At 37.5% G+C, this 13,527-nt stretch overlaps 1 protein-coding gene across 7 annotated transcripts in view; it reads left to right on the top strand.

Annotated features, from left to right (window-relative positions):
• Nucleotides 1-13,527, top strand: part of LOC129725190 (SCY1-like protein 2) — a 331,670-nt gene that overhangs the window by 235,131 nt on the left and 83,012 nt on the right. The window contains exons 14-19 of one of the 7 annotated variants that reach the window (XM_055680719.1): nucleotides 2,760-2,896; nucleotides 2,955-3,168; nucleotides 3,253-3,396; nucleotides 3,520-3,614; nucleotides 4,225-4,290; nucleotides 6,878-6,895. In XM_055680719.1, the coding sequence (XP_055536694.1) occupies nucleotides 2,760-2,896; nucleotides 2,955-3,168; nucleotides 3,253-3,396; nucleotides 3,520-3,614; nucleotides 4,225-4,290; nucleotides 6,878-6,895 (674 nt within the window). Of the gene's footprint in view, nucleotides 1-2,759; nucleotides 2,897-2,954; nucleotides 3,181-3,237; nucleotides 3,397-3,519; nucleotides 3,615-4,224; nucleotides 4,291-6,877; nucleotides 6,896-13,527 lie in introns of all 7 variants that reach the window. The other 6 variants (XM_055680717.1, XM_055680718.1, XM_055680716.1 and 3 more) reach the window with 6 other exon arrangements.

The following is a 13,527-nucleotide window of genomic DNA, read 5'->3' as shown; positions in this document are numbered from 1 at the left end:
TAAATAAATCACTTTTCATTATAGTTTTTTGAAAAACTCGTTTTTGTTATTAATCCTGAAGCACGAATTTAAACTTTACATCTGAAAACTTCACTCTCGCCAAATGCAAGCAAAGCGTCAGTCAGAACTTAAGATGAACTTTAAAGTGGGAATGAAGTACGACATAGACTTCTACTGAACTTTCGTCCCGATTAAAAGTACGGATAAAATGCTAACCGAACTTCAATTCTAGTGGTTATAAAGTTTTCGTGTAAACTTTATGTGAACTTGAAGGTTCCAAAGAAGAGGAGCATGCAGCTTCTCATGAACTTTCGTGCTGATTAAAAGTACGGATAAAATGCTAACCGAACTTCAATTTCAAGGGGTTTTGAAGTCCACGTGTGAACTTTATGTGAACTTTTAGGTTCCAAAGAAGAGGAGCAAGCAGCTTCTTATGTACTTTCAAGTTGCTTTCTAGTACTGACGGAACTTTATTTAGAATGAAGTTCGGTTTGTAAGTAATGTGTCCTGTTGTTCAGCTAGAAAGTTCCGCGGAACTAAATCTGAACCTTATGTGAACTTCTAAGTTCGTTTGTTAAGTGAAATTCGAACTTCTGGTTGCTTGGGTATCTGCACAGGTTCGGACACGCGGGTTTCCCCATGTGTCCCGAGTGCGTGGAGGAGGAGGAAACTGCTGAGCATGTCTTGTTCGTACGCCCCCGTTTCGTAAGAGCGAGGAGCGACATGATGGTTGTGAGCGGGTCTGGCACTACTCCGGAAATCTTGTCCGAAGGATGTGCGACGACCCAGACATCAGGTGCCACATTACTGTGTCCTGGAGCTGCAACGTGTGTGTCGGGTCAACCACCAACACGCCAGTGGTAGCTAATTACCAGTCTCCAGGTAGTTAGCTAGGAGGTAATAAGAGTAAAGAGGGTGCATCACGCACAAAAGCCACTCCCCGGCGTAATACTTAACCGTCGTTCCGGGAAGACCAGGGCTAGAGACTGGAGGAGTTGAGAGAGCCCATATTCAGCGGGATGTTCAGCTAATATTCGCGGTGAATATTATAATATTCACCGCGAATATTGACTGAATATTGCACTGAATATGGGCTCTTACGCTTCAGGCATAAGAGCTAGAGCATTACACTATTCGACAAACTTGAAGTACTACTTAGGGACTACAAGTTTGTCATACATCATATTTCTAAATTGTACTTATGGACCGAGCTGTCGGCACACGGCGAAAAAGTACCCTAAAATTGAACCTTGTGTAGAAATATTTTTAATTTCCAACAGAGCACTCTATGGAGAATTAAAAATATTTTTATAGTCAAAACGGCTTGCTTGATTTGCATAGTGTCTTCAGCAAAGTTGTAAATATCAAAAAAGGAGTCCCCCGAAAAAAAAATCAAAAAAAATTTTTTTTCTAAATATCAGCTTCTTTTTCTTGATTTCTCCATAATCGGACCGATTGCATTGTTAAGGTAGGGTCATCGCTCCTATATTCATCTCATCACGTCTTTTAAATCAATTTGTCGTTAAATTTTACCATATTTTCAGCGTAAAATTTTGAACCACTTGACAAAATCGAGAAGCAAATAGATTTGCTTTCAAAAATTTGTAGAAATTATATTGGACAAATGAGAGAAATTAGATGAATATAGGTGCACCTTGCTGTTGAGATAAATAATGAAGCGATTACCCTAATAATTTTTAGTTTATATATAAGAATATAAGGTTTTTGAAATATGAGCTTTTCTAGATAATTAATTTTTAATTTTTATCATAATTTTTTTTTTTCAAAACAAATAATTTTTTTCAGAATGTATGTATTTTTCGAAAAGACAAAATTGTTATCTACAACTTTGCCGAGGACGTCACACCGATAAAGCAAACCGTTTCGGCCCTACTAATATTTGTAATCATCAATACCTTCCCAAAATAGCTATTTTCAATAGCTTCTCAAAAATTAGTCGTGTTCCAAAAAATTAAACCAATAGTCGTTTCCATAGGCAATCTTTTGCCTATAGAAACGTCCATGCAATTTTTCAACCAAATCAAAAATGACAATTTAAAAAAAATATCAAAACTGGAACATTTTTTGTGGAATTGCTCAAAACAAACAAAAGCATGATTATACGTTGGTACAATATCGAACAAAATCGATGTAGTTTCTCACCATCCAATTTTTACGTATACAGGGTGTTCACTAAGCTCGAATACACTTTGAAAATGTGTCAAATAATGATAATTCAAGATATTCTTTCCGGAATCAATTTTTTTCGAAGCAGTATTTACTAAGAACCTTTACGCCAGCATAAAAGTTTATATTGAAGTACGTAATGATACTTCCACTAGAGGCATCGAGGTGCTAGGGTCACTATCTTCTCCAAAACATCGGCCCAAAGACACGTGGCGTAGAGGCTAAAGTAGACACCAACATAGAATGCACATGGTACGCACCTACATAACGATGAAAGGTTGTATTCGATTTTATTGAACAGCCTGTACATGAAACATACGAATATCAACTGTTATTTAAATAGTTATAGTTTGTGCATTATTTTTGTGTAAGCGAAATTCCATAATTCATTATTCAATAATTGAATGCTGAATATTTTAAATATCCGGCTTTTAGCGTCAAAACATAAACTACTGCAATGCTGTGATATGGACTTTTGTAAATAATTTAATTAGTTTTTTTAGTTTTAAATCTAGGGTTTCTAATAAATTAGGGTTTTGCCTTTGACGTAAGCTCTACTTTCACTGTTGCAGATATCTACCGAATTATGCTTTGTGATAAGAAGTACGGTCTTACGGTGAACATCATGGCCACTAAAGTGATGCCCACTCTTCTGCCGCAGACTGTCAACCCTTCACTTAACCTGGAGCAGTTCATGATCCTTTTAGAGGTAATTTTGAGCGATTACTTCCCAGCGAACGTAATTTTCCAATAGAACATCTCTGCAGGTATTGCAGGAAATGCTTGACCAAATTGACAGACACCAGCGCAACAAGTTGAAGTTGGATAACCTGTCGCTGCCATCCCCCGACCGGCACCGGCCATTGCGCCATCAATTCTCCTCCGACAATATGAACGTACAGCAGTTTAACATCCCTAACTTGCGAATCGACCAGCGAAAGACTTCCAGTGCCGAGGACATGGCACGGAAGAACTCTACAGGTACCCGAAGAGGTATTAGACAGTCTAGACGTTGCATGCTATATGTGTTTGGATAACCCTTTGTAACAGGTTCGGGTGCTCTAGGTAGCTGGTGGTTCGGTGGATCGCCTTCCTCCCCAGACAGTAACTTCCTGCGGGTGGTCAATGCCTTCCCCAACCGACGCCTATCGGACAATACGCTCATGACACCAAAGATACGAATTGCACCATCGTGCGCATCCTCGCCGGGTGAGTTTTTATTGTGCATTTTTAGGTGCCACATTACTGTGTGTTATTGAACATAAAAATATCGAGTCGAAGGAAAATTTAGAATTTTTCCAAAATTTATTATTGAGAGTTTTTTTTCTACAGGTGGTACTCCGGGTGGTGGTTTACCTATCCGGCGTCATTCCAGTATTGGTCCGCAGGAGAGACGAAGTTCTAATATTAATTTATCACCACCAACCGTAAGTGTCACTATTTTCAACTACTCATATTATCTTATTCAGTTTGGTTCACGGTAGCTTCATCTGAATGCAGTTGCATTATTATCTTGCAAATATTAGGAAATAACTTTCCAGTAAATGAAGCTACTCCAAGTCAAAACTTGTTATATTGACTTTTGTTTATAAAATACAATCTAATCTGTCGTCTGCTTTTCAACATTTCAAGCTTCGTAGATCATTTGCCAAATCACCAGCTCTATTCATTACTCTCATAGATCGTTGTTAGTTAAACTTCCCAATCAGTATAGAGTTCTAGGTATCGTTAGAGTAGCTCATATCCAAAGATAATTTAGAATAGTTAGAATCTGTTGCTAAGCAATAAATAAATTGCTCCTTGAAGCAAGCTAAACTGATAACGTAAATTCGTAAACTCAAATCTGAAAAAAATTATAGACAAATATATATTTTCAGTAATCAATGTTTTTAGCTGTATTAACTGTTCAACTTTTTCGTTTCTGTGTTGTATCTTTTTTCGGTTGTATATCGTAAAAAAAACTTTAAAATGCGCCTTAAACATGGCACATCAACTCAACGCAAAAATCGAACACCAAACACGGTTCACACGGTCCAGGGCTTCAGCGCACGTGGCGGCTCCGGTTCGAGTCTTTCAGTGCCTGCCACTTCCGCTTCTTACGTAGTAAGTCTTGTCACCGTCATGGCCTGTAACAAAAAAAAAGTGTGCCGCAATCGAATTGTGCATTCCTGTTTGTATGTGTGTATGCGGCGTGCGGCTAAAACCCACTAAACACGCTCCGAAAAAACACGTTGAAACCATTGTGACGTTCTGTAACAGTTTTGTGCCGTCTTATGCCCGTTTGATTGTCCGTCCAGGTGGAGAACCAAAAAAAAGAGAATGCACAAGCCTTGTGTTCCACGTCTGGGCCAACTATCCCTACCTGTTCGTACTGTTCTTCTGAAGTATGCTCTGTCGTTACTTTGTGATTGTCCTTCTTATGTTTCGCGTTTATTGGCACAAAAAGCAAGCATCGAACGTTACTGCACCCAGGTTTGCATTTATAACAAACAACTGCAGGTTGAAGAAATCTTCTGTAGTTTTTATGTATTCTGTTTCGTTCCTTCACAAATATTAAAGGCTTTTTAAAAAACAAGCAAACGTGTTCTCACATGATCATACTATACAATTTGATTCGTCGTTCATTTTATCGTTATACTCTACACCGTTGAGCCATCGTTAATTTACAGTAAAAATTTTCTCAGTTATTCCATGCAATAATGAGAGGGAATGATTTTCCATCGCAGCTTATCCCCAATATACTGTTATAGTATACATTACCAAAGTTGAAAAAGTTGAAGCAGAGTTGAATTATCACTTATCACCGAGAGTTTTAAAAATTAGATCGAAAAACTATACACTTATAATTTTAACGACAATTGGGGAACAGCAGAATTAAATTGTCTAAGCCTAGTTGACGACTGTTGATTGTTCTTGGAAACATTATGCAACACGCAAACTTTCAAAATCCATGAGGATCAGACATGTCGTGCGACCGTCAAACAAAGTTTAGATATTGTCTATTTTCCTCAGGAGTTCCTCTGAGGCTAAATTTAGGAGGGCCCAACATGACTCTGCCATGAATGTGAATAAAAAAAACTTCTTGATCAAGAGCAAAGTGACAGTTTTTTTATTAAACAGGCTCAAAAAATCAAGTCAGGAAATCTTGTCACCGATTATTAAACGTTCAGGCTGCGCCATATTTTCGCACTATCCCTATGATATACCCATTAAATAGTTCAGATAAACCTTGAATTAGGGCCTCCACCTGTTGGATCTTTTTCAACGATGTGCTACAATGAAATCGGATCAAAAATACATGCTCATATGGTGCTTGGTAGAGCAATTTGGAGAAAGCTGTTGAAACTGACACTCGACCATTTGCTGCTCGCTTCCAAGTATAAAGTGCAAACGCGAGTCTGCGAAAAGTCCCACATAGCGGGGCCCCCACAGGGATGCCACGATAATATACCACAGCGAAACAGTTGATACGACCGAAAAACAAATAAAAAACTTTGTTACAACTGCCACCAGAATTGTGGAATCTCGTAAAGGCAGCAAGTCGTGAAATAAAGCTTGTTTATTCGTCCGTAAAACCTTCACTCCCTTCCGCTTGGAACGGAAGCAGTGTCAGGGGGCATCAGCCGCACAGGGGATGGGCTTCCTCTGCTAGGTGGAAGTGGGAAATTCATCAACAACGAATAGCAAGATATCATTGTTTTCCGGCATTGAATATTCATTCCATGTTACGATGGCATTGTTCGACATTTCGTATCAAAATTAGGCACTGCGGAAAAAAAACGCTCAAATGCGGAACAACTGAATTTATTGGATTGTTACTTCATTGAGGGCAATGGTTTATAAAAAATTCATCATTCATTATTCTTTTGTTTGCTGAACAGCTTTGACAAATTTCTAATTAGATGTCGATTTTATGGCTCCCTTTACTCTGGCAAATTGTTTGAGCTCGTTTCTATTTATAGAAGGTACCAAATAACTGAGGATCCTACTTTCTAGTTTTTTTACGCACATATATCCTCTAAAAATATTCATTGCTTGTGCAGTAATGATGCAAAGGCCATTCTATAAAATTGGTCGAGTATGAATAAGTTATTCAATTGAGAAGAGCTTTGCAGAACCAAAAAGTAAAGGAGAAATGGAAGCAACTTCATACCAGACTCGAAGCTATAACAGAACAGCTCTTGATGGATAAAAGTTTTCGGATCGAGTTAGTTACACTAAACGATGAAACTAACAAGACATATTCGAGAGGCGCTTCTTTTTTCAGACAGCGAATCTGAAATCTTCGTTCCCAATTAAAAACTTCTGAATAGAAATTGTTCGTTATGTTATTCATCATTATTTTTTTAGTCGCATAAAACTTATATGATCAAACTAATCAAACAAAAGATAACCACACCTTTTGTAAATAAAACATATATACTCATAAATATATGCTATTCCTTCTACGAAACTGAAAAGTTTATTCAACAAACACCTGTCACCTGTTACTCTACTGTTTCACTCCGCTTGAGCAATATTCCTTCTAGTTGCATTTTATAGCACAAGTTTAGTTCTGCTTCTGCATTTTTTCCCACCCCCGCTCTCGACCACGCTGTTCACTAAATGTATGTCAACATTGTAGTTGTAGGGTGTGATAAAACATTCATCTTCATGTAATCGTAAACATAAGTTTTTCTCTCCTTCATAGCTTTCACGGAGCATGATCGTGAGTACTCTGTCCCCCGTATCATCGCCCATGTCATCTGCATCGAACAATTGCGAGTGCAAAAGTTGCCTCACTTTTACGTTTCATAATTTTTCATCGCGGGGTTTTCATCCACTAGACATTGGGTTTCTTGTTTTTGCTAGTCAGTTGAACCAACCCGGGGTTGCGGGGAAAAGTTTTTCCCGATCAATTATTTTTACCTCCATCCGTTTGCGAAGTTTAAATTCGCGCCGTATAGTTGGAACTTTCCTTCATTTTGCTTGTGTTCTATCGGTTTCATCCAATCACCAGTCATCCATTCATGCGTTCTGAATGAGAATCTATCAGCTTAAATATAAGACAGTTTATCATGCTTCGATAAATGCATATAGTTTCAATTTTCATTTCTTCTTTAGTTTAGTACCTGGGAGATTTGCGCTGCGCACTCTAGGTGTCACAGTATGAGTTCATTATTTACATACGCGGCTGCCGTGTGGTTTGATGACAGTTGTATACCTATAGCCTATAATTCACGTAGTGCGTTATCATGTATAGTTACGGAATGAGTTCAAGTTCGGAGTTTGCGCTCGTTTTGCGATCATCTTTCGCTCTCTATTGTTCTAATCGTTGTCACGTACGTTATTTGCGAATGATGATTAGTATGCGTTCTCACAAGCGTTTGTTCGAGCTCGACATTGGTATAGATTATCGATTGATAAATTGTTCGTGTGTGTCTGTGCCTAAATGCATCATTGTTTGGTTTTCTAGATGCCGTGTTTATTTCGATTCATATTGTTTTCTTCCGTACCGAGAGAAAACAATACGCGTTGAAATGAATACTTTGGGTAATGCTTATATTGTACGCGTCGATAAATAAATCAGAAGGTCAAATCAGTCTGTTTCATACCAACGCCATATTTTATTTAAAAATCATGTAAAAGCTAATTGATGAAGAAATTACCATCCAACATTTTTGTCAATTATCCTAAAACTTCAAGAAAATATAATTAACTAACAACACGAATAGATAAATTTCAGCACGGAACAGTTCAATAAAGTAAACTACATATTCCACGCATTTCTGTATTTTAAATAAAACTCAACGAATTTTGAACACTAGTTGTCTAACCTCAAAGTATTTTGAAATTAGAAGGTATGATCAACCGTACAGTATTTCACAAACACCAATGAAATAGTTTCGCCAAGCCATTAAATTTTCTATGGAAACTATTTTTTGCTTCCATTACAATACATACATCATGACCCTTTAATCATACCTTCTAACTTCAAAATACTTTAGTCTAACCTGAGCGACCATTTCCATCTTTTTATTTCTGATGCATCCCGAGGCATCTTTTCGCTTTTCTTCAATTTCTGTTTAACGATTGTCGTAAAACGATATTACTTTTTTTAAATAACGGTTCACTCAGAAAACGCAGCTTTTTCAGATGATATATAGGGTAAGGAACGGCAGTGGCGCCTATTTTAATCAGTCGGATGAAACGAGCCTCAAATTCCAAAATTTTTATCAATATCGACAGTTCCAAAGACAAGAACAAAAACTTGGAATATATAAAATACCATTCAACAACGAAAAATAGCCATTCAGGCGTCATTTTGGGGGCTCAAAAGAAACCTTGCAGAACAGATGCAAACTTCTTGAAATAGGTTCGAAGTGATTGTAATAGTGTCCCTCGATTGAGAACTTTAATTGATTACACTGTGCTACACATGAAAAAAAATGAAAGAACTTTTGAAGTGACCTAGTGTAGGTTGTAGGTCTTGTTAAGTGTAACATTCGCTCATACTAGAAATTTTCCAAACACCCCCAATATCTGAAATTATGGTCAAAATTCGTTTTTCCAGACCTCAGCGCGTACAACTTTATTTTCACTCAGTCATTTATCAACTGATTTTCAATATTTAGGTAGTTTTGGAAAGGAGACAAATAGAGCTTTCGAAATATATACAGGTTTGTACTAATATCAATAAAACATGTTGAGTTATTTGGGTTTAAATCAAATTTTTTAGAGTTTTTCACGCAATTTTTCAACTTAATTTGAAATTTTCCGTCTATTTTTGTAAGATGAATACCACAAATACACTAAAAAAAGTATATTCAATTCCGAATAAAATGAAAGTAGTTTTGTGGAAATCGGTTGATATTTGGCTAAGTTTGTATTTTTTAAGAAAATCAGAATTTTTGACTTCTATCGCACAATTATTTCACGGTGCTACAAATGATGAAAAACTCTAGAAAATTATATTTAAACTTAAATAACGCAACTTGTTTTATTGATATTAGTACAAACCTGTATATATTTTGTAAGCTCTAATTGTCTTTTTTTTAAACTACTTAAATATTGGAATTAGGTTGATAAATGACTGAAATAAAAAAAATTATATTCGCTGAGGTGCAAAAAACCGTATTTTGACCATAACTTCAGATTGGTGTTGGGTGTTTGGAAAATTTCTAGTATGAGCGAATGTTATACTCAACAACACCTACAATCTACACTAGGTCACTTCAGAAGTTTTAAATCGCTGAAGCACAGTGTTATTGTTGAAGTTTGCTAAATCATTTCTACAATCTGAAAACAAACGTTGACAGAGAGAAAGATAGTAGAGTAGGGAACGGCTTAAGCAGTGGCGCCTATTTTAATCAGTCGAAGGAAGCAGGCCTTAAGCTCCTGGATTTTGATCAATATCGACAATTTCAATGATGGAAACGAAAACTTTGATTGTCTAGCTGTCTTACGAATATAAGAAATACCGTTAATTACAAAGAAATCTGTGAACAATCACCATTCGAAACAAATCGACCTATATTGCAACCATTCAGAAGCCACTTCGGGTGCTGATAAAAAACGCCTGCAAAACAGATGGAAACTGCTTAAAATAGGTTCGGGGTGATTGGAATAGTGTCCCTCGATTGGTAACTTTAATTGATTATTGTTAAAGTTTGCTAACATAGTTTTTCAATCTGAAAACAAGTTCTGACAGAGAAAAAGATACAGAACAGATTAATATGCTTCTGTTTGAATCTCACCCAACACATTTCGAGTATTTCGTCTCAATACACAAGCGGTTCCTAAAGCTGCTTAGAATATGTTCCCTACCCTAAATAAATATTATAATAATTGCTGTATTTCACCTTATTTCGTCTCATTACACTAACGGCTCCATTAGCTGCTCAAAATAGGCACCTACCACTTGGCAGAGCTTAACAACCCAATTATGGCAAAGAAGGAATCTACCCCGTTGTATCGTTACTGCTGTAGTATTTCTTCGTTATAGTTTTTGCTTGCCAAATCCGATCCAAACTTCACCGATATGTTGTGAGCTTTAATGTACAGTAGAACATGTTTTTTCAGACACTCTTGCTTGAAAATTTTAACATCCACGGTGTTGTTTGTCACGAAAACTTGGTTTGTTCCCAGTTGCAAATACATTACTAAATTAAAACCAAATTGTCGGAAAAATGAATTTGAACTTGCAAGGGATATTACTTCGAGCTTCACAGAACTTTTGTTCAGGATACTACCATTTTCAGGAAAATTTTATCTTCCATGAGAATGAATCCTATGTACTTTTTAAGAACCTCATTGTATAACTCCCGGAGGCGAGGTTTCCGGAACACGGCTTTTAACCGTCTGTTTTGCAACACCTGTACTGCCTATAATCGCATATCAGTCCCATCTGGAAAATCATCATGTTGAGAAAACAGCGCTTGAAGATATTTGTCTTGTTTTGGATATTTCTCCTGTTTGGGGTGGGTTATTCAATTTTTTTCGTCATGATGTAATGAAATAGACCTCAATCATAACTTCTTCATTGAAGAATTGCTTTTGTCGTGAAAATGACAATGAAAAATAAAGAAGAGACTGATATGCGATTATTTAGGCCATCGAGTAGCAAAATAATCGCATACCAGTTTCACTTTCAACCTCTCGGTATACTACTCCATATTTTTCTCAAGTATTTCAAATATGAGCAGACGTTTATGGCCACAGACAGCGTCTAAATTTTCTGCATGGAGAATGGCGGAAACATCCGCCCATCACTTACCCCGACTTTAAGGTCGTCGTTGAAAAAGCAAAACATAAGGTTGAAGTCTTGGATATGCTACTGAATAATATCCTTTCTTATGTCTTCAGTGTTTCGTAATACTTGCTGAATAAAATTATTCCGCGTTAACCCGTGCATTTAGCATATTGGAAAAGTGATATTGAGAAAGGAAAGTTTCTATTTTCATTACAACAGTGACTTAACGGATGACGACGGCAATGAAAAGAGATACAAGCTGTTCTTAGCTAAGCAACTAAAAACTACTGAGTTCTGAAAATTTCAACTTGAATAATTATTTGAAGTGAGCAGATCATCCACAGTAAATTAACCCCTTGCAGAAAGCAGCATTGCTCAAGGCTATTATCCCTTTGATTGACGAAACCAATAACCTTTCGGGAACGAACATTCAGAAAAAGTTGCAGTTTCAGTGTCTACTTAAAATTATCTTTCTTTGTGGAAATCATTTGAAATAACCTAGCAATTATTAATCATTTGATGATTTTTTAATAGTTAAAAGCTTGAGAAACAACACCAAGTATTTATTATATAGATTGTAGAAAAAAATATGGTCATACTCAGGAAAAACATTTGGTGGGACTGATATGCGATTATTTTCAAGAAGGGACAATTTAACCTCACATTTTTTTCTGACTTTTTTTAAACAAAACATACTTTTTTGTTTCCCTAATCGATAGTAGAGCAAAAAATAGATGGAATCTGATATTTAAGGGGGGACCCTACTCTGGAAAGTTGAAAAATAATGAATTTTCGTGATATTTTTTTCGGATGTTTAGAGAAAGGTGAGGTGTTCGGGCATTTCGGCTATGGATTAAGGTATATTTGAAGATGTATTTTGTGTACCGAGGGTGCAAATATAGTGAGTATTACGCTATTGACAGTGTTTTTCTCGAAACCATGTTTTTTCAACTGGTGGTAAGTTTTTACTCAGCATCTACTGAACCGATTTTGCTGAATTTTTTTTTAACATGTAAAAATGGATTATCTAACTTGTTACGTAGCCGTTTTTTGATGTCTGAGTTTTTCAATGTTTTTTTAAACATGATTTTTTAAACAGTGATTTTTCATGAAAAAAAAAACAATTTTTTTACTAAAATGGCAGCCATTTTGGCAATTTTTGGAATTTTCAAAAACGACTACGTAACAATCTATATACTGACAAAAATTTCAGCCCGATCGGTCTACTAGAAGCTGAGAAAAACTTACCACCAGTTAGGTACTGATTTAGAGAGAGCATCCACGTTCCCAGCTGCCAACAGTGTAATACTCACTATATCTACATTCACGACATGGAAAATACATCTTCAAATATACCTTAATCAATAGCCAAAATAGCCAAACACGTCACTTTACTCTAGATAGCGCAAAAAAATATGAAAATTCATGATTTTTCGACCTTCTAGAGTAGGGTCCCCCCTTAACTTAAAACGATGAAAATCCATATGGGACTGGTATGCGATCCCGGAATATCCTGGATATCGGAATCAAATTACCTTTGATCGAAGGGCAGCCGAACTGTTCGCTTACACAGTCGACCTTTAGCTTCTTTGCAAGCTATATGTCTTTTTATAGCGTCACTCAGAATGAAGACGTTTGGTGATTGAGGGTAGAAATGATCGGGCAGTAGCAACTCTTCTATGTCGCTTACATCGGGTGATGAATGCGAGGGATGTCGCTTACATCGGGTGATGAATGCGATGCCAAATGGCTGGTATTGCAAGTATTTTTCTTTTGTTGGCGTTCACTGGTTCGAATAAATAAGAGATGTCCAGCTTTATCTGTCTTGGACAGCCGTTCTCCAGTCACATCGTACACCAGCGGATCGTACATCTTTTTCCACCGAGCACATCTACCGATTGCGAGGCCTACCACGGAGTCGACGGCCACTTCCTTGTTTTCTGCTGAAGATAGTTTTAGCGGCTCTCTCGACAGGCATTCTGGCTACATGTCCAGCCCACTGAAACCTGTCTCGCCTAATTACCTTTACCATATCAGCATATTTGTATACCTGGTACAACTTGCGATTCATGAATCAGCGCCACACTCCGTCTTCCAATTTACCGCTAAGTATCGATCATCCAGGCCACCGGGAGGATAAGCGTCCTATACAGCACTAGTTTTGTGTGTGTTTGCAACCTTAGCTGGTTACGTAGTCCGTAGAAGGGTTACTTTGTTTTCGCAGGGTTAACCCCCCCGCTGGCCTCCTCGCTCGCCGCTGAGCTCCTGGAAAAGACATACAATGAGTGCCCAGGACACGATATAAAGATTTTCATCGGAGATGCAAATGCACAGGTCGGGCAGGAAGACTTCTTCCGCCCCGTAACTGGTAAGGAAAGCTTCCACTCTACTACGAACGACAATGGCCTGAGGCTTGTTAATGTCGCTGCAGCTAGGGGGATGGCTATCTGTAGCACTTATTTTGCACGCCGAAACATACGTAAGCACACCTGGATGCACCCGAATGGAGAGCTTTGCTCTCAAATTGACCACGTTTTGATTGATGGACGGTACTTTTCAGACGTTACAGACGTGAGGTCGTTCAGAGGATCGAACGTTGACTCGGATCA

This window comes from Wyeomyia smithii, chromosome 2 (genome assembly GCF_029784165.1).
Source record: "Wyeomyia smithii strain HCP4-BCI-WySm-NY-G18 chromosome 2, ASM2978416v1, whole genome shotgun sequence".
Taxonomy (NCBI): Eukaryota; Metazoa; Arthropoda; class Insecta; order Diptera; family Culicidae; genus Wyeomyia; species Wyeomyia smithii.
Note: the sequence above shows the minus strand (reverse complement) of the source record. Positions and strands in the feature narration are given on the sequence as shown.